Source organism: Drosophila miranda (genome assembly GCF_003369915.1).
Source record: "Drosophila miranda strain MSH22 chromosome Y unlocalized genomic scaffold, D.miranda_PacBio2.1 Contig_Y3_pilon, whole genome shotgun sequence".
Classification (NCBI taxonomy): Eukaryota; Metazoa; Arthropoda; class Insecta; order Diptera; family Drosophilidae; genus Drosophila; species Drosophila miranda.
The window spans coordinates 3,957,632-3,976,813 of record NW_022881625.1 but is presented as its reverse complement, the minus strand read 5'-3'; the positions used below and the strand labels follow the sequence as shown (position 1 = coordinate 3,976,813).

The 19,182-nt window shown below is 50.9% G+C and overlaps 2 protein-coding genes, 1 long non-coding RNA gene and 2 pseudogenes across 3 annotated transcripts; 3 read left to right on the top strand and 2 right to left on the bottom strand.

Annotated features, from left to right (window-relative positions):
• The first annotated feature begins 109 nt into the window (after positions 1-109).
• LOC117194613 lies at positions 110-1,844 on the top strand (annotated as a pseudogene).
• LOC117194612 lies at positions 1,658-5,295 on the top strand (annotated as a pseudogene).
• Positions 5,296-14,067: 8,772 nt separating this feature from the next.
• Positions 14,068-15,489, bottom strand: LOC117194325 (rho GTPase-activating protein 19-like). Its single transcript, XM_033398895.1, has 3 exons — positions 15,260-15,489; positions 14,398-15,197; positions 14,068-14,327 (listed from the first exon to the last, which is right to left on the bottom strand). Exons 2-3 carry the CDS (start codon positions 14,852-14,854, stop codon positions 14,284-14,286), a joined length of 501 nt encoding a protein of 166 aa, XP_033254786.1. The 5' UTR covers positions 14,855-15,197; positions 15,260-15,489; the 3' UTR covers positions 14,068-14,283.
• Positions 14,981-15,602, bottom strand: LOC117194611. The gene is made up of 3 exons (XM_033399142.1): positions 15,260-15,602; positions 15,075-15,197; positions 14,981-14,994 (listed from the first exon to the last, which is right to left on the bottom strand). The coding sequence occupies exons 1-3, from the start codon at positions 15,600-15,602 to the stop codon at positions 14,981-14,983; spliced, it is 480 nt and encodes a 159-aa protein (XP_033255033.1).
• A 66-nt stretch (positions 15,603-15,668) lies between these two features.
• LOC117194329 lies at positions 15,669-16,345 on the top strand. The gene is made up of 2 exons (XR_004474795.1): positions 15,669-15,759; positions 15,957-16,345. It is a non-coding gene; the product is annotated as an uncharacterized LOC117194329 (long non-coding RNA).
• Positions 16,346-19,182: the final 2,837 nt, after the last annotated feature.

The window sequence follows — 19,182 nt, the reverse complement described above, 5'->3', positions numbered from 1 at the left end:
GCCCAATTTTCCGCAATTAAATTCCACCAGCAAAGCTATCAACAAATATGCTGTCAGGGCACAAACCTTCTATATTGTACTTTTAGAAAAGTAATATTTGTTAAAGTGAGCGTGTGAGTGCTGGGATTCGAATCTACGGAAGTCCTTTTCGTTTGTGCTGTGCTTTTGTTGTTTTGTTGCTTTGGCTACTGCTGTCGCCCTGTATACGCCCTTGCGTATAACAATGGACATGGAATACGCCAACATCAATGAATTTAATGACCGCGACCTAGCGACACGCATGCGCAACAGCAATTATGAAAAATACAAGTCTCTGGTGCGCATGCACCTCTCCTCCGAGCTGGAACTAAACACCGACGAGTAAGTTGCCACGAGCGACGCTGCCATCCCATCGAAATATAGTGCTTACCGATTTATGGGTTGCAGGTTCGACATGCCGTGCCATGAAATCGTCTACGAAGATAAGGGCAAGATAAAGAAGTGGAATCGCCTCTCCAAGAAGAATCGCGGACCTGCCACAGGCTGCACGGCTGGGGCAGGCAGTAAGTCGGCGGGCAACAGTCCCACTGAAACGCTGCAGCAACAAATTGATGCAGGCTTTCTGATGCACCTGGAGGAGCTCAAAGAGTTTCTTATGCTGGAGAAGAGTAAGTGACAGGGAGAGTCCGGAAAATTGAATTATTCTAAATGCGGAAATGCTATTCTGCAGATCTCACCCAGGAGGGACTATTTCGCAAGACAGGAGCCGTTTCCAGGCAGAACAAGCTACGAATGCACATACAGCACGACCAGCCCTTGGATTTGGAACTGACAGGATTCTCGGCTCACGACTGTGCCACTGTTTTTAAGAGCTTTCTGGCCGAGCTGCCAGAGCCTTTGCTTACAGACGCCCACTATCCAGCACATCTTCAGATAGCGCCGCTTAGCCAGGCATTAATGGGGGGTCAGGTGGCGGCTACCGCAGAGCGCCAACAACATCTTCTCAACTCGGTGCAGCTGCTCCTTCTCCTGCTCCCCGAAGAGCATCGCGAGTTACTGCAGCACATTATTAAAATGCTCCATTCGGTGGCAGCGCGTGAGGAGAGCAACAAGATGTCCGCGGAGAATTTGGCCATCTTGTTTACACCGCACCTGATTTGCCCCAGGCAAATGCCGCCTGAGGCGCTCCACTATACGGCGAAGAAGATGTCCAGCATTGTGTCCTACATGATTCAGCAGGGTCTGGAAATCTTCGAAGTTCCCGGAAAGCTAGCCACCGATATTCGGGCGTACTTTCTTGAGCGCAAACGCAAAAAAAACCATGTCACCGGAGCAAACCCTTGAAGAATCCATCTTGGACGACTCGACGGTCAACACGGTGTACACTTTTGTAGATCGTGCCGCCACGGCAGCGGCAAACAACAGCAATTACACGGACACTGCACTGGCGCAGCTGTACGCGCACATTCAGAGCCTTCCGGAGTCCTCCAAGAAGCGTCGCCTCATCAAGCAGTTTAACAAGCAAAACGGACAAGGTAGCACATTGTCTCCACTCCGTTGCGTTCCTTTGGGACACAGCTCATTGATTCCACTCGCTCCTTTCAGGCACACCGCTGCAGGTCATCGCGAGGAGCTCCAGCGTGCCATAAGGGAGCATCACGAGAAGCATGATGCCAAAATGATGCGCGCCATGGAGGAGGCAGAGCGTAAGAAGTAGAAATCCATATGGATCACTGCACCCAGCCGTTTCGTTATATAACACCATTTCGATCATCCTGCAGCTATGCCATAAATGCGGCTAAACTGAAACTGTAAACACTTTTGTATGCGACGTAATAAAGACTTGAATGTACCCAAAGCACTAATCCATTCTGAGGATATGATAAGTGTAAATTATCTGTAAACTATCGTCGAACCATGGCTTGTGTGTATGTGCAGTGCCATACTTGAAACAAAATAGAATGTTATCTAGGGAAAAACACCTCTATTGCATTAACACAAAACAAGGAACCGGGTGCAAAGCGGATTCTCCCCAGTGGAACACTTGAAATGTTCAACCCATATCAAACGATAGACGATTATCAGCAGGCCAGCCGCTCCACTTCGCTGCCACCTGGTTGAATGTGTCCACTGCCCGTTCGATGCTCCTCCACACGCGTATACAAATTTAAATCCAAACGATCAACATCAATGAGGACGCCACTTTCCTGATAACTTGACCGAAATGTGACCGTTGGAATAGGAATTTTGTCACAGTTTAGAAACCTACCTACATGTGTTTTCGGCGTGATGAGTACGATGATGTGTGTTAAGAGCCAGATTAGATGCTCTCCAGGCGATTTACGCCCATTCAATTATTTTGGTAGGTAATGCTATTATATACTTTCACACGATGCAATAAATAGAAAAATGCCCCGGAAATGAAGCCTTACGCCGAAAATGAAATACTCTTGTAAGTGGAATTCCACATAGATATATTGGATTTCTAGAATTGGAAGTATCCTGCATGCATGTGCTCCTAAAGTCAGATGACCAATAAATCTGTATCTTTCAAAATGGATGTTGGGCTCCCCACGCAACATACCCAACCATCTATATTTGGTACTTATGTATGAGCGTATAGTGATATTAAAGCACGATCCAGTACAAATTATAGTTCTGGCTGATGTTTCCTATAGCAGATATATAATTTTGCGGTGATCCGATACTGATTCAATCTGTGTGTAATAAATACCATTTTCGTAGCGTAGCAAGATGAAATATAAAGTGCCTAAGTTCCGCGCAAAAGTATAATCAGTAGCTCCAGATAGCCGACTGGCAGCGAACGGATTGTTATAGAGGCACTTGATTGTTCTTATAACAATAGGCGGGGTGTGTGTATTGGGGGTGGGTGGAGGTGGCGGTGGCATATCAGCAGTCATTTAATTAGCTGTTTCAGATTCAGATTGCTTTTTGGGGACTTTTGCTTACGTTAAAGCGCGCTTTCCACACCTCTGCCTCCGCCGCCGTTCTAAAGGGAAACTGTAGAATCTGATTTACGACTCTCTCCAACTTCAAGTATTTCCCCTCTGCCAGCGTGCCAGTTGTACGCCAGCGTCGACGCTTTGGTTATCTCATGCAGGGCAATTTGTCAAGCCAAATAACGGTCTGCGTGTCAGTTTCAGTTCCATTTTTTGCATCAGGGAGAACAGAACAGAACACAACATGTCCAAGGGATCGGTCCTACCACAGTATATAGCCGGTTTATCGGCCAGCTTTGGCGCCATGTGTATGGGCGCCTCAATCGGCTGGTCCGAAATTTGTAATTTCGAGTTCTTTAAGAGATTTACTAACTAATTTCAGCTGTAAATAAAGAAGCATTAGTGTACAGCTTATAATTCTTTAACATTGACATGGCGTTTTCGCACAAAATGTTCTTTGGACGCCAGTGACAGCTCTGCCAGTTCAATATTTCAATTTTTGCAGCGCGTCTCGCCCAATTTTCCGCAATTAAATTCCACCAGCAAAGCTATCAACAAATATGCTGTCAGGGCACAAACCTTCTATATTGTACTTTTAGAAAAGTAATATTTGTTAAAGTGAGCGTGTGAGTGCTGGGATTCGAATCTACGGAAGTCCTTTTCGTTTGTGCTGTGCTTTTGTTGTTTTGTTGCTTTGGCTACTGCTGTCGCCCTGTATACGCCCTTGCGTATAACAATGGACATGGAATACGCCAACATCAATGAATTTAATGACCGCGACCTAGCGACACGCATGCGCAACAGCAATTATGAAAAATACAAGTCTCTGGTGCGCATGCACCTCTCATCCGAGCTGGAACTAAACACCGACGAGTAAGTTGCCACGAGCGACGCTGCCATCCCATCGAAATATAGTGCTTACCGATTTATGGGTTGCAGGTTCGACATGCCGTGCCATGAAATCGTCTACGAAGATAAGGGCAAGATAAAGAAGTGGAATCGCCTCTCCAAGAAGAATCGCGGACCTGCCACAGGCTGCACGGCTGGGGCAGGCAGTAAGTCGGCGGGCAACAGTCCCACTGAAACGCTGCAGCAACAAATTGATGCAGGCTTTCTGATGCACCTGGAGGAGCTCAAAGAGTTTCTTATGCTGGAGAAGAGTAAGTGACAGGGAGAGTCCGGAAAATTAAATTATAATAAATGCGGAAATGCTATTATGCAGATCTCACCCAGGAGGGACTATTTCGCAAGACAGGAGCCGTTTCCAGGCAGAACAAGCTACGAATGCACATACAGCACGACCAGCCCTTGGATTTGGAACTGACAGGATTCTCGGCTCACGACTGTGCCACTGTTTTTAAGAGCTTTCTGGCCGAGCTGCCAGAGCCTTTGCTTACAGACGCCCACTATCCAGCACATCTTCAGATAGCGCCGCTTAGCCAGGCATTAATGGGGGGTCAGGTGGCGGCTACCGCAGAGCGCCAACAACATCTTCTCAACTCGGTGCAGCTGCTCCTTCTCCTGCTCCCGAAGAGCATCGCGAGTTACTGCAGCACATTATTAAAATGCTCCATTCGGTGGCAGCGCGTGAGGAGAGCAACAAGATGTCCGCGGAGAATTTGGCCATCTTGTTTACACCGCACCTGATTTGCCCCAGGCAAATGCCGCCTGAGGCGCTCCACTATACGGCGAAGAAGATGTCCAGCATTGTGTCCTACATGATTCAGCAGGGTCTGGAAATCTTCGAAGTTCCCGGAAAGCTAGCCACCGATATTCGGGCGTACTTTCTTGAGCGCAAACGCAAAAAAAACCATGTCACCGGAGCAAACCCTTGAAGAATCCATCTCGGACGACTCGACGGTCAACAAGGTGTACACTTTTGTAGATCGTGCCGCCACGGCAGCGGCAAACAACAGCAATTACACGGACACTGCACTGGCGCAGCTGTACGCGCACATTCAGAGCCTTCCGGAGTCCTCCAAGAAGCGTCGCCTCATCAAGCAGTTTAACAAGCAAAACGGACAAGGTAGCACATTGTCTCCACTCCGTTGCGTTCCTTTGGGACACAGCTCATTGATTCCACTCGCTCCTTTCAGGCACACCGCTGCAGGTCATCGCGAGGAGCTCCAGCGTGCCATAAGGGAGCATCACGAGAAGCATGATGCCAAAATGATGCGCGCCATGGAGGAGGCAGAGCGTAAGAAGTAGAAATCCATATGGATCACTGCACCCAGCCGTTTCGTTATATAACACCATTTCGATCATCCTGCAGCTATGCCATAAATGCGGGTAAACTGAAACTGTAAACACTTTTGTATGCGACGTAATAAAGACTTGAATGTACCCAAAGCACTAATCCATTCTGAGGATATGATGAGTGGAAATTATCTGTAAATTATCGTCGAACCATGGCTTGTGTGTATGTGCAGTGCCATACTTGAAACAAAATAGAATGTTATCTAGGGAAAAACACCTCTATTGCATTAACACAAAACAAGGAACCGGGTGCAAAGCGGATTCTCCCCAGTGGAACACTTGAAATGTTCAACCCATATCAAACGTTAGACGATTATCAGCAGGCAAGCCGCTACACTTCGCTGCCACCTGGTTGAATGTGTCCACTGCCCGTTCGATGCTCCTCCACACGCGTATACAAATTCAAATCCAAACGATCAACATCAATGAGGACGCCACTTTCCTGATAACTTGACCGCCATGTGACCGTTGGAATAGGAATTTTGTCACAGTTTAGAAACCTACCTACATGTGTTTTCGGCGTGATAAGTACGATGATGTGTGTTAAGAGCCAGATTAGATGCTCTCCAGGCGATTTACGCCCATTCAATTATTTTGGTAGGTAATGCTATTATCTACTTTCACACGATGCAATAAAATGCCCCCCCCAAAAATGCCCCGGAAATGAAGCCTTACGCCGAAAATGAAATACTCTTGTAAGTGGAATTCCACATAAATATATTGGATTTCTAGAATTGGAAGTATCCTGCATGCATGTGCTCCTAAAGCCAGATGACCAATAAATCTGTATCTTTCAAAATGGATGTTGGGCTCCCCACGCAACATACCCAACCATCTATATTTGGTACTTATGTATGAGCGTATAGTGATATTAAAGCACGATCCAGTACAAATTATAGTTCTGGCTGATGTTTCCTATAGCAGATATATAATTTTGCGGTGATCCGATCAATCTGTGTGTAATAAATACCATTTTCGTAGCGTAGCAAGATGAAATATAAAGTGCCTAAGTTCCGCGCAAAAGTATAATCAGTAGCTCCAGATAGCCGACTGGCAGCGAACGGATTGTTATAGAGGCACTTGATTGTTCTTATAACAATAGGCGGGGTGTGTGTATTGGGGGTGGGTGGAGGTGGCGGTGGCATATCAGCAGTCATTTAATTAGCTGTTTCAGATTCCGATTGCTTTTTGGGGACTTTTGCTTACGTTAAAGCGCGCTTTCCACACCTCTGCCTCCGCCGCCGTTCTAAAGGGAAACTGTAGAATCTGATTTACGACTCTCTCTAACTTCAAGTATTTCCCCTCTGCCAGCGTGCCAGTTGTACGCCAGCGTCGACGCTTTGGTTATCTCATGCAGGGCAATTTGTCAAGCCAAATAACGGTCTGCGTGTCAGTTTCAGTTCCATTTTTTGCATCACGGAGAACAGAACAGAACACAACATGTCCAAGGGATCGGTCTTACCACAGTATATAGCCGGTTTATCGGCCAGCTTTGGCGACATGTGTATGGGCGCCTCAATCGGCTGGTCCGAAATTTGTAATTTCGAGTTCTTTAAGAGATTTACTAACTAATTTCAGCTGTAAATAAAGAAGCATTAGTGTGCAGCTTATAATTCTTTAACATTGCTGTTAAACGTATACAGCACACGCTCACTTTAACAAATATTACTTTTCTAAAAGTACAATATAGAAGGTTTGTGGCCTAACAGCATATTTGTTGATAGCTTTGCTGGTGGAATTTAATTGCGGAAAATTGGGCGAGACGCGCTGCAAAAATTGAAATATTGAACTGGCAGAGCTGTCACTGGCGTCCAAAGAACATTTTGTGCGAAAACGCCATGTCAATGTTAAAGAATTATAAGCTGTACACTAATGCTTCTTTATTTACAGCTGAAATTAGTTAGTAAATCTCTTAAAGAACTCGAAATTACAAATTTCGGACCAGCCGATTGAGGCGCCCATACACATGGCGCCAAAGCTGGCCGATAAACCGGCTATATACTGTGGTAGGACCGATCCCTTGGACATGTTGTGTTCTGTTCTGTTCTCCGTGATGCAAAAAATGGAACTGAAACTGACACGCAGACCGTTATTTGGCTTGACAAATTGCCCTGCATGAGATAACCAAAGCGTCGACGCTGGCGTACAACTGGCACGCTGGCAGAGGGGGAAATACTTGAAGTTGGAGAGAGTCGTAAATCAGATTCTACAGTTTTCCTTTAGAACGGCGGCGGAGGCAGAGGTGTGGAAAGCGCGCTTTAACGTAAGCAAAAGTCCGCAAAAAGAAATCGGAATCTGAAACAGCTAATTAAATGACTGCTGATATGCCACCTCTCAGTTGCTTTTTGACTGCCACTCGAAGCAGACGTGTTTTTCAAGCGGTCCGCTATACCGTCGTTCGAGTAAAGTAAAAAGTGATTTTTCCAAGTGGAAAATATATTAAAATTGCCGCGAGATCACGCGCTGTTCGCCAGTGAAATCGCGTGTTAATTTGGTGAAAAAACAGAGCAGCTATTTGCAAATTAATATTTGTAAAATAAACGCTAAAAACAGCCACGTGCGGAACCTTAGTTCGTCCACAAGTGCGAATAGTTCGACAACAAGTCGGAATAGTTCGTCAGCACGTTCGAGTTTGAAGCTTTGGTTCGAAGCTTTGGCTTGAGTTCGGAGATTTCGGTTGGTGTCCCTGCTAAAACTTTCGGTTTTAGTCTCCGCTAGAACTTGCGGTTCGTGTCTCCGCTGAGACTTTTGGTTCGCGTATCCACTAGTGCCGTTTAGTGTCGAGTCACACCAATAGAGGGAGCCACAACTCGCCGGGGATGGAAGTGGATACGGTGGCCGACGCCAGCGACACTAGCCTGGCTAGTGTAGGGGCGAGCTCGTCGTCGAGCGTTCCCGCCCGCAGGCGGAGTCGGCCGAAGTCCTCAGCCGCCAAAAAGGGAGACAAAAAGATCGGGCTTGGGATTGGGATAGCCGGAGAGCTGCCGATCCCTGCCGAGAGATCGCCGCCACCATCGCTCCCCTTTGAGGAGGCTCCAGGCACCTCTGGTGCTGCCGCTGCCGCTGCCACCACCGCTGCCAGTACATCTGCCGCCGCTGCTACCATCGCTGCCACCATCGCTGCCACCACCGCTGCCGCCACCGCCGCTGCCGCTGCCACATGCCCGGCAACTGGCATTGTCGCGGCAGGCTACTCGGCCATCATCGCGGAAATGTCTGCGATCAGGATGGCGGTGAACGAGGCTGTGCTGAAGGGGCTGATGCCGCCAGAGGCTTCCATGGGAATCCTCGTCGCTACCAACCGGTACGACGAGTTGGTCATGGCCCTGGCTGGAGAAAAGGTGCGCCTGGAGGAGAGGGCAAGAATGCCGCCTCCACCGAGACCCGCTTCTGCTGCCCACACGGGCACCACCGCCGTCACAACCGCTGCGTATGCGACAGCCTTCCCAGGCCTGCCCGCACCGAGCGCCGTCGCTGCACCGATCCCAAGGCCTAGAGGGATACCTGGTCTGCTCTAATAAGGAGCAAGAACCCGAAGGAGACCAGCAAGGAGCTTGTGGAGCGAGTAAAGAAGACCGTGGTGCCGGCACTTGGAGTCCGCGCCCACGAGGTTCGCGAGCTGAAGAGCGGAGGAGCGATTATTCGCACCCCTTCAGTGAGCGAACTGAGGAAGGTAGTGGCCAGCAGCAAATTCACCGAAGCAGGACTGGTGGTCAAGAAGAGGCCGGAGACCAAGCCTCAGGTCGTGGTGTATGACGTGGACACGTCGATCACACCTGAAGAGTTCATGGAGAAGCTCTTCGCGAAGAACCTGGAGGAGACCATGACTGCCGCGGAATTTAAAAAGTCGGTTCACCTGGGCAGTAAACCCTGGTCGGTCACCGACGGCGCCACGATCAACGTGACGCTAGAGGTCGACGCGAAGGCACAGGAGGCGTTGCACGAATGCGTGTACATAAAGTGGTTTAGATGCCGCTGCCGCTCCTTGGTCCGAACATACGCCTGCCACAGATGTGCAGGCTTTGACCACAAGGTGTCGCAATGTCGCCTAAAGGAGAACGTGTGCCACCGGTGTGGACAGAACGGCCACAACGTTGCACGGTGTCCCAACCCCGTGGACTGCCGCAACTGCCGCTTCAAGGGGTACCCTGCAGCACACTCCATGCTGTCAGCGGCGTGCCCGATCTACGCAGCGGTACTGGCGAGTGTGCAAGCTAGACATTAATGTTTAGCTTCATCCAAGCTAATTGTGGCCGTGGCCGAGCGGCTGTGATGGAACTCGGAGCCATCATGCGCAGCTCTGGCCGTCAGTTCGCACTGGTCCAGGAGCCGTACGTCGATGGAGCAGGGCGGATTACCGGCCTTCCTTCTGGAATGCGAGTATTCCAGGACCGCCGAGGAAAAGCTGCTATCATCGTCGACAAACCGGACGCCATCTGCATGCCAATGGAGCCCCTTACCACGGATTTTGGAGTATGCGTCAGAGTTACGGGAAGATTCGGCTCAATCTTCCTATGCTCCGTGTACTGCCAATTCGACACTTGGCGCCGTACCTCAGGTACTTAGATGCGGTGCTGCTGCTGGGCAGCCGCACTCCTGTCATCTTTGGGCTCGACGCGAACGCAGTATCCCCAGCGTGGTTTAGCAAGCTCTCCGGACATAATCGGGGGCAAGCTAACTATGCACGGGGTGAGCTGCTGTCTGAGTGGATAACCGAGATGAGAGCCGGCGTGCTCAATGAAGCCAGTCGGGTGTTTACATTCGATAACCGTAGAGGCCAAAGCGATATCGATGTGACAATCGTCAACCAAGCTGCGACTATGTGGGCCACATACGATTGGGAAGTGAAGGAATGGGACACCAGCGATCACAACATGATCCATGTTGTGGTGACGACTGACCCAAACGACGCAGTTGAGCCCATTGCTCCTGTGCCGTCCTGGAAGCTTTCCAATGCGCGCTGGCGATTGTTCGAGGAGGAAGTGGTAAGGGAGACAGCCGAATTACCGGAAGACACCGCCGAATCGCCGTTGGACAACCAAGTGTCTGCACTGCGCTCTGTAGTGCACAGTGTGTGCGACAGAGTGCTGGGACGCAGCACACCGAGAGCCGCGAGAAAAGTAGTTTGGTGGACTGCCGAACTACACTCCAAACGCCGAGAGGTCAGGAGACTGAGGCGAAGGCTCCAGGACGCTCGTCGGCACGAGACCGACGCAGCAGCGGAACTTGTGCTCGCGTTGAGGATCTTCTCAGCGCAGTACAAGAAGCTCATCCTGAGATCGAAGGAAGACAACTGGCGACGCTTCGTGGGAGAGAACAGAGATGATCCATGGGGGCACGTCTACAGGATTTGCCGAGGCCGCAAAAAGAGCGCGGAGATTGGATGCCTTCGTACGGATGGTCGGCTGGTCGCAACATGGCGCGACTGTGCGGGTGTGCTCCTTTGCAACTTCTTTCCTGTTGCGGAGTCGAATGCACCCATTGCCATCCCGATCGAGGCTCCACCAGCCCTCGAAGCTTTCGAGGTTGATGCATGCGTCGCCAGGTTGAAGAGCAGACGCTCTCCCGGCATGGACGGCATCACAGGTGCCATTTGTATGGCATTGTGGCGTGCCATCCCTCAGCACATGACAGCGATGTATTCCCGCTGCCTGTAGACAGGGTATTTCCCAACGGAATGGAAGCATCCTAGGGTGGTTCCACTTCTGAAGGGACCCGATAAGGACCGGACCGATCCTATCTCATATCGGGGTATCTGTCTGTTGCCAGTGCTGGGCAAAGTGCTTGAGGGCATCATGGTGAATCGTCTGAAGGACACCATTCCGGATGGCTGCAGATGGCAATTTGGCTTTCGCCAAGGACGTTGTGTGGAGGATGCTTGGAAACACGTCGTGAGTACTGTTTCGGCCAGCCGGTCGAAATACGTGCTCGGAGTCTTCGTGGACTTCAAGGGAGCCTTCGACAACGTCGAGTGGAATGCTGCACTACGCCGCCTCCTTGAGCTGGGATGCCGAGAAGCAAGCTTGTGGCGAGTTTCTTCTCCGGCCGGAGTGCGAGCATCGTCAGTAGGCATGGAGTAGCCACTGTTCCGGTGACACGAGGTTGCCCGCAGGGGTCCATAAGTGGTCCATTTATATGGAACATCTTAATGGACGTGTTGCTCCAGCGCTTAGAGCCCCTTGGTGCGCTCAGCGCGTATGCTGACGACTTGCTCCTCCTCATCGAAGGGAATGCCCGATCAGAGCTCGAACAAAAAGGAGGTGAGTTAATGTCCATCGTAGGCGCTTGGGGAGTTGAAGTCGGCGTTGCCGTTTCAACTAGCAAGACGGCGATCATGCTGCTCAAAGCCATACTTAGACGGCCGCCAGTGGTACGGTTTGCTGGAGCAGGCCTGCCATATAAGCGCAAGTATCGGTACCTGGGTATCACGGTCGGCGAGCTCAACCAGTTTTCTCCCGCACATCACGGGCTTGCGTGATAAGCTGACCGGAGTCGTAGGGGAATTGTCGCGCGTACTGCGGGTTGACTGGGGACTCAGTCCCCGCGTAAAGCGGACAATATATGCCGGACTCATGGTGCCCTGCGCACTATTTGGTGCCTCGGTTTGGTCTGTCGTGACGACGACGCAAGTGGTTGCCAGGAGGCATCTGCTTGCGTGCCAAAGGATCATCCTGATTGGATGCCTACCGGTATGCCGAACAGTGTCCACCATGGCGCTGCAAGTACTAGCTGGAGCCCCCCCGTTTGATCTGGCTGCCAGACGCCTGGAAATCAGCTTCAAACTAAAGCGTGACTACCCGCTGGAGGAGAGCGATTGGCTGTACGGCGAAGATTTGGCAAATCTTAGCTGGAAGCAGAAGATGGCGCGACTAGACGAAGGCCTGTTGTGCGAGTGGCAACGCAGATGGGATGATGGTGACTCCCCAGGTCGGGTGACGCACCGCTTCATCCCGAACGCAGGCTTCGTCTACAGGGAACGAAGGTTTGGCTTCACGCTGCGCGCTGGGTTCCTGCTGACGGGCCACGGATCGCTCAATGCATTTCTGCATGGAAGAAGCCTTAGCGACACGCCAGCATGTCTATGCGGCGCAGAACGCGAGGATTGGCAGCACTTCCTATGTGCTTGTCCCCTCTATGCAGACTTGCGAGACCTCGATGGACTTGGAGTGCAGTACACGGATGGCGACTGGACCTTCTCCGATGTGACGGCTTCTCAGGAGAGAATGCGGACTCTCGACGGGTTCGCCGGACTGGCGTTCTCCAGGCGACAGCAGCTGCTGAACGCGCAAGCGGCGCACGGGCTGGGTGGATTCCCTATCCAGGCCGGTCGGGGCTAAAAGGGAGGATCGAGCTGAGTCCTTAAGATCGGTACCACGGGTTGTGCAGTTCCAAGGCTGCACATTGAGGTCGGCCCCTAGTGGGAGTATCGTGGTGGCTGTGGTTGATACCCAAACGTTACGCGGGGAGAGCCGCTAGGCTCCTCGTGGAGTTGCGCTCTCAACCGGGTGCCGAGACCCATAGATCGGAAGACGTGTTAGATACACCTCGCCCCTCACCAAGGGGGATTGTATGCCCGACCAGGATACTTTCAATTGGTACCGGAAGAGGCGCTATGTACATAGCTATAGCTTCTTTTTAGGGGCGCTAACTGGCGCATCGTACAAGGTTCCTGCGTATGTAGCGGTGGTGCGTGATGGCGTGATATATGTATATATATCGCACTAATCGAGGCTAAGCTGCAAATAAACATTAGACGCCGTGGTTGAAATCCCTCCCTGAGGAACCGCCACGTAAAATAAAGCTGAGAGATCAGATTCATTCTGCTGATATGCCACCGCCACCTCCACCCACCCCCAATACACACACCCCGCCTATTGTTATAAGAACAATCAAGTGCCTCTATAACAATCCGTTCGCTGCCAGTCGGCTATCTGGAGCTACTGATTATACTTTTGCGCGGAACTTAGGCACTTTATATTTAATCTTGCTACGCTACGAAAATGGTATTTATTACACACAGATTGAATCAGTATCGGATCACCGCAAAATTATATATCTGCTATAGGAAACATCAGCCAGAACTATAATTTGTACTGGATCGTGCTTTAATATCACTATACGCTCATACATAAGTACCAAATATAGATGGTTGGGAATGTTGCGTGGGGAGCCCAACATCCATTTTGAAAGATACAGATTTATTGGTCATCTGACTTTAGGAGCACATGCATGCAGGATACTTCCAATTCTAGAAATCCAATATATCTATGTGGAATTCCACTTACAAGAGTATTTCATTTTCGGCGTAAGGCTTCATTTCCGGGGCATTTTTCTATTTATTGCATCGTGTGAAAGTAGATAATAGCATTACCTACCAAAATAATTGAATGGGCGTAAATCGCCTGGAGAGCATCTAATCTGGCTCTTAATACACATCATCGTACTCATCACGCCGAAAACACATGTAGGTAGGTTTCTAAACTGTGACAAAATTCCTATTCCAACGGTCACATGGCGGTCAAGTTATCAGGAAAGTGGCGTCCTCATTGATGTTGATCGTTTGGATTTGAATTTGTATACGCGTGTGGAGGAGCATCGAACGGGCAGTGGACACATTCAACCAGGTGGCAGCGAAGTGGAGCGGCTGGCCTGCTGATAATCGTCTATCGTTTGATATGGGTTGAACATTTCAAGTGTTCCACTGGGGAGAATCCGCTTTGCACCCGGTTCCTTGTTTTGTGTTAATGCAATAGAGGTGTTTTTCCCTAGATAACATTCTATTTTGTTTCAAGTATGGCACTGCACATACACACAAGCCATGGGTCGACGATAATTTACAGATAATTTCCACTCATCATATCCTCAGAATGGATTAGTGCTTTGGGTACATTCAAGTCTTTATTACGTCGCATACAAAAGTGTTTACAGTTTCAGTTTAGCCGCATTTATGGCATAGCTGCAGGATGATCGAAATGGTGTTATATAATGAAACGGCTGGGTGCAGTGATCCATATGGATTTCTACTTCTTACGCTCTGCCTCCTCCATGGCGCGCATCATTTTGGCATCATGCTTCTCGTGATGCTCCCTTATGGCACGCTGGAGCTCCTCGCGATGACCTGCAGCGGTGTGCCTGAAAGGAGCGAGTGGAATCAATGAGCTGTGTCCCAAAGGAACGCAACGGAGTGGAGACAATGTGCTACCTTGTCCGTTTTGCTTGTTAAGCTGCTTGATGAGGCGACGCTTCTTGGAGGACTCCGGAAGGCTCTGAATGTGCGCGTACAGCTGCGCCAGTGCAGTGTCCGTGTAATTGCTGTTGTTTGCCGCTGCCGTGGCGGCACGATCTACAAAAGTGTACACCGTGTTGACCGTCGAGTCGTCCGAGATGGATTCTTCAAGGGTTTGCTCCGGTGAAATGGTTTTTTTGCGTTTGCGCTCAAGAAAGTACGCCCGAATATCGGTGGCTAGCTTTCCGGGAACTTCGAAGATTTCCAGACCCTGCTGAATCATGTAGGACACAATGCTGGACATCTTCGCCGTATAGTGGAGCGCCTCAGGCGGCATTTGCCTGGGGCAAATCAGGTGCGGTGTAAACAAGATGGCCAAATTCTCCGCGGACATCTTGTTGCTCTCCTCACGCGCTGCCACCGAATGGAGCATTTTAATAATGTGCTGCAGTAACTCGCGATGCTCTTCGGGGAGCAGGAGAAGGAGCAGCTGCACCGAGTTGAGAAGATGTTGTTGGCGCTCTGCGGTAGCCGCCACCTGACCCCCATTAATGCCTGGCTAAGCGGCGCTATCTGAAGATGTGCTGGATAGTGGGCGTCTGTAAGCAAAGGCTCTGGCAGCTCGGCCAGAAAGCTCTTAAAAACAGTGGCACAGTCGTGAGCCGAGAATCCTTTCAGTTCCAAATCCAAGGGCTGGTCGTGCTGTATGTGCATTCGTAGCTCGTTCTGCCTGGAAACGGCTCCTGTCTTGCGAAATAGTCCTTCCTGGGTGAGATCTGCAGAATAGCATTTCCGCATTTAGAATAATTCAATTTTCCGGACTTTCCCTGTCACTTACTCTTCTCCAGCATAAGAAACTCTTTGAGCTCCTCCAGGTGCATCAGAAAGCCTGCATCAATTTGTTGCTGCAGCGTTTCAGTGGGACTGTTGCCCGCCGACTTACTGCCTGCCCCAGCCGTGCAGCCTGTGGCAGGTCCGCGATTCTTCTTGGAGAGGCGATTCCACTTCTTTATCTTGCCCTTATCTTCGTAGACGACTTCATGGCACGGCATGTCGAACCTGCAACCCATAAATCGGTGCATGCGCACCAGAGACTTGTATTTTTCATAATTGCTGTTGCGCATGCCTGTCGCTAGGTCGCGGTCATTAAATTCATTGATGTTGGCGTATTCCATGTCCATTGTTATACGCAAGGGCGTATACAGGGCGACAGCAGTAGCCAAAGCAACAAAACAACAACCGCACAGCACAAACGAAAAGGACTTCCGTAGATTCGAATCCCAGCACTCACACGCTCACTTTAACAAATATTACTTTTCTAAAAGTACAATATAGAAGGTTTGTGGCCTGACAGCATATTTGTTGATAGCTTTGCTGGTGGAATTTAATTGCGGAAAATTGGGCGAGACGCGCTGCAAAAATTGAAATATTGAACTGGCAGAGCTGTCACTGGCGTCCAAAGAACATTTTGTGCGAAAACGCCATGTCAATGTTAAAGAATTATAAGCTGTACACTAATGCTTCTTTATTTACAGCTGAAATTAGTTAGTAAATCTCTTAAAGAACTCGAAATTACAAATTTCGGACTAGCCGATTGAGGCGCCCATACACATGGCGCCAAAGCTGGCCGATAAACCGGCTATATACTGTGGTAGGACCGATCCCTTGGACATGTTGTGTTCTGTTCTGTTCTCCGTGATGCAAAAAAATGGAACTGAAACTGACACGCAGACCGTTATTTGGCTTGACAAATTGCTCTGCATGAGATAACCAAAGCGTCGACGCTGGCGTACAACTGGCACGCTGGCAGAGGGGGAAATACTTGAAGTTGGAGAGAGTCGTAAATCAGATTCTACAGTTTCCCTTTAGAACGGCGGCGGAGGCAGAGGTGTGGAAAGCGCGCTTTAACGTAAGCAAAAGTCCCCAAAAAGCAATCGGAATCTGAAACAGCTAATTAAATGACTGCTGATATGCCACCTCTCAGTTGCTTTTTGACTGCCACTCGAAGCAGACGTGTTTTTCAAGCGGTCCGCTATACCGTCGTTAGAGGAAAGGAAAAAGTGATTTTTCCAAGTGGAAAATATATTAAAATTGCCGCGAGATCACGCGCTGTTCGCCAGTGAAATCGCGGGTTAATTTGGTGAAAAAACAGAGCAGCTATTTGCAAATTAATATTTGTAAAATAAACGCTAAAAACAGCCACGTGCGGAACCTTAGTTCGTCCACAAGTGCGAATAGTTCGACAACAAGTCGGAATAGTTCGTCAGCACGTTCGAGTTCGAAGCTTTGGCTTGAGTTCGGAGCTTTTCGGTTGGTGTCCCTGCTAAAACTTTCGGTTTCAGTCTCCGCTAGAACTTGCGGTTCGTGTCTCCGCTGAGACTTTTGGTTCGCGTCTCCACTAGTGCCGTTTAGTGTCGAGTCACGCCAATAGAGGGAGCCACAACTCGCCGGGCATGGAAGTGGATACGGAGGCCGACGCCAGCGACACTAGCCTGGCTAGTGTAGGGGCGAGCTCGTCGTCGAGCGTTCCCGCCCGCAGGCGGAGTCGGCCGAAGTCCTCAGCCGCCAAAAAGGGAGCCAAAAAGATCGGGCTTGGGATTGGGATAGCCGGAGAGCTGCCGATCCCTGCCGAGAGATCGCCGCCACCATCGCTCCCCTTTGAGGAGGCTCCAGGCACCTCTGGCGCTGCCGCTGCCGCTGCCACCACCGCTGCCGCTGCCACATGCCCGGCAACTGGCATTGTCGCGGCAGGCTACTCGGCCATCATCGCGGAAATGTCTGCGATCAGGATGGCGGTGAACGAGGCTGTGCTGAAGGGGCTGATGCCGCCAGAGGCTTCCATGGGAATCCTCGTTGCTACCAACCGGTACGACGAGTTGGTCATGGCCCTGGCTGGAGAAAAGGTGCGCCTGGAGGAGAGGGCAAGGATGCCGCCTCCACCGAGACCCGCTGCTGCTGCCCACACGGGCACCACCGCCGTCACAACCGCTGCGTATGCGACAGCCTTCCCAGGCCTGCCCGCACCGAGCGCCGTCGCTGCACCGATCCCAAGGCCTAGAGGGATACCTGGTCTGCTCTAATAAGGAGCAAGAACCCGGAGGAGACCAGCAGGGAGCTTGTGGAGCGAGTAAAGAAGACCGTGGTGCTGGCACTTGGAGTCCGCGCCCACGAGGTTCGCGAGCTGAAGAGCGGAGGAGCGATTATTCGCACCCCTTCAGTGAGCGAACTGAGGAAGGTAGTGGCCAGCAGCAAATTCACCGAAGCAGGACTGGTGGTCAAGAAGAGGCCGGAGACCAAGCCTCAGGTCGTGGTGTATGACGTGGACACGTCGATCACACCTGAAGAGTTCATGGAGGAGCTCTTCGCGAAGAACCTGGAGGAGACCATGACTGCCGCGGAATTTAAAAAGTCGGTTCACCTGGGCAGTAAACCCTGGTCGGTCACCGACGGCGCCACGATCAACGTGACGCTAGAGGTCGACGCGAAGGCACAGGAGGCGTTGCACGAATGCGTGTACATAAAGTGGTTTAGATGCCGCTGCCGCTCCTTGGTCCGAACATACGCCTGCCACAGATGTGCAGGCTTTGACCACAAGGTGTCGCATTGTCGCCTAAAGGAGAACGTGTGCCACCGGTGTGGACAGAACGGCCACAACGTTGCACGGTGTCCCAACCCCGTGGACTGCCGCAACTGCCGCTTCAAGGGGTACCCTGCAGCACACTCCATGCTGTCAGCGGCGTGCCCGATCTACGCAGCGGTACTGGCGAGTGTGAAAGCTAGACATTAATGTTTAGCTTCATCCAAGCTAATTGTGGCCGTGGCCGAGCGGCTGTGATGGAACTCGGAGCCATCATGCGCAGCTCTGGCCGTCAGTTCGCACTGGTCCAGGAGCCGTACGTCGATGGAGCAGGGCGGATTACCGGCCTTCCTTCTGGAATGCGAGTATTCCAGGACCGCCGAGGAAAAGCTGCTATCATCGTCGACGAACCGGACGCCATCTGCATGCCAATGGAGCCCCTTACCACGGATTTTGGAGTATGCGTCAGAGTTACGGGAAGATTCGGCTCAATCTTCCTATGCTCCGTGTACTGCCAATTCGACACCGACTTGGCGCCGTACCTCAGGTACTTAGATGCGGTGCTGCTGCTGGGCAGCCGCACTCCTGTCATCTTTGGGCTCGACGCGAACGCAGTATCCCCAGCGTGGTTTAGCAAGCTCTCCGGACATAATCGGGGGCAAGCTAACTATGCACGGGGTGAGCTGCTGTCTGAGTGGATAACCGAGATGAGAGCCGGCGTGCTCAATGAAGCCAGTCGGGTGTTTACATTCGATAACCGTAGAGGCCAAAGCGATATCGATGTGACAATCGTCAACCAAGCTGCGACTATGTGGCCACATACGATTGGGAAGTGAAGGAATGGGACACCAGCGATCACAACATGATCCATGTTGTGGTGACGACTGACCCAAACGACGCAGTTGAGCCCATTGCTCCTGTGCCGTCCTGGAAGCTTTCCAATGCGCGCTGGCGATTGTTCGAGGAGGAAGTGGTAAGGGAGACAGCCGAATTACCGGAAGACACCGCCGAATCGCCGTTGGACAACCAAGTGTCTGCACTGCGCTCTGTAGTGCACAGTGTGTGCGACAGAGTGCTGGGACGCAGCACACCGAGAGCCGCGAGAAAAGTAGTTTGGTGGACTGCCGAACTACACTCCAAACGCCGAGAGGTCAGGAGACTGAGGCGAAGGCTCCAGGACGCTC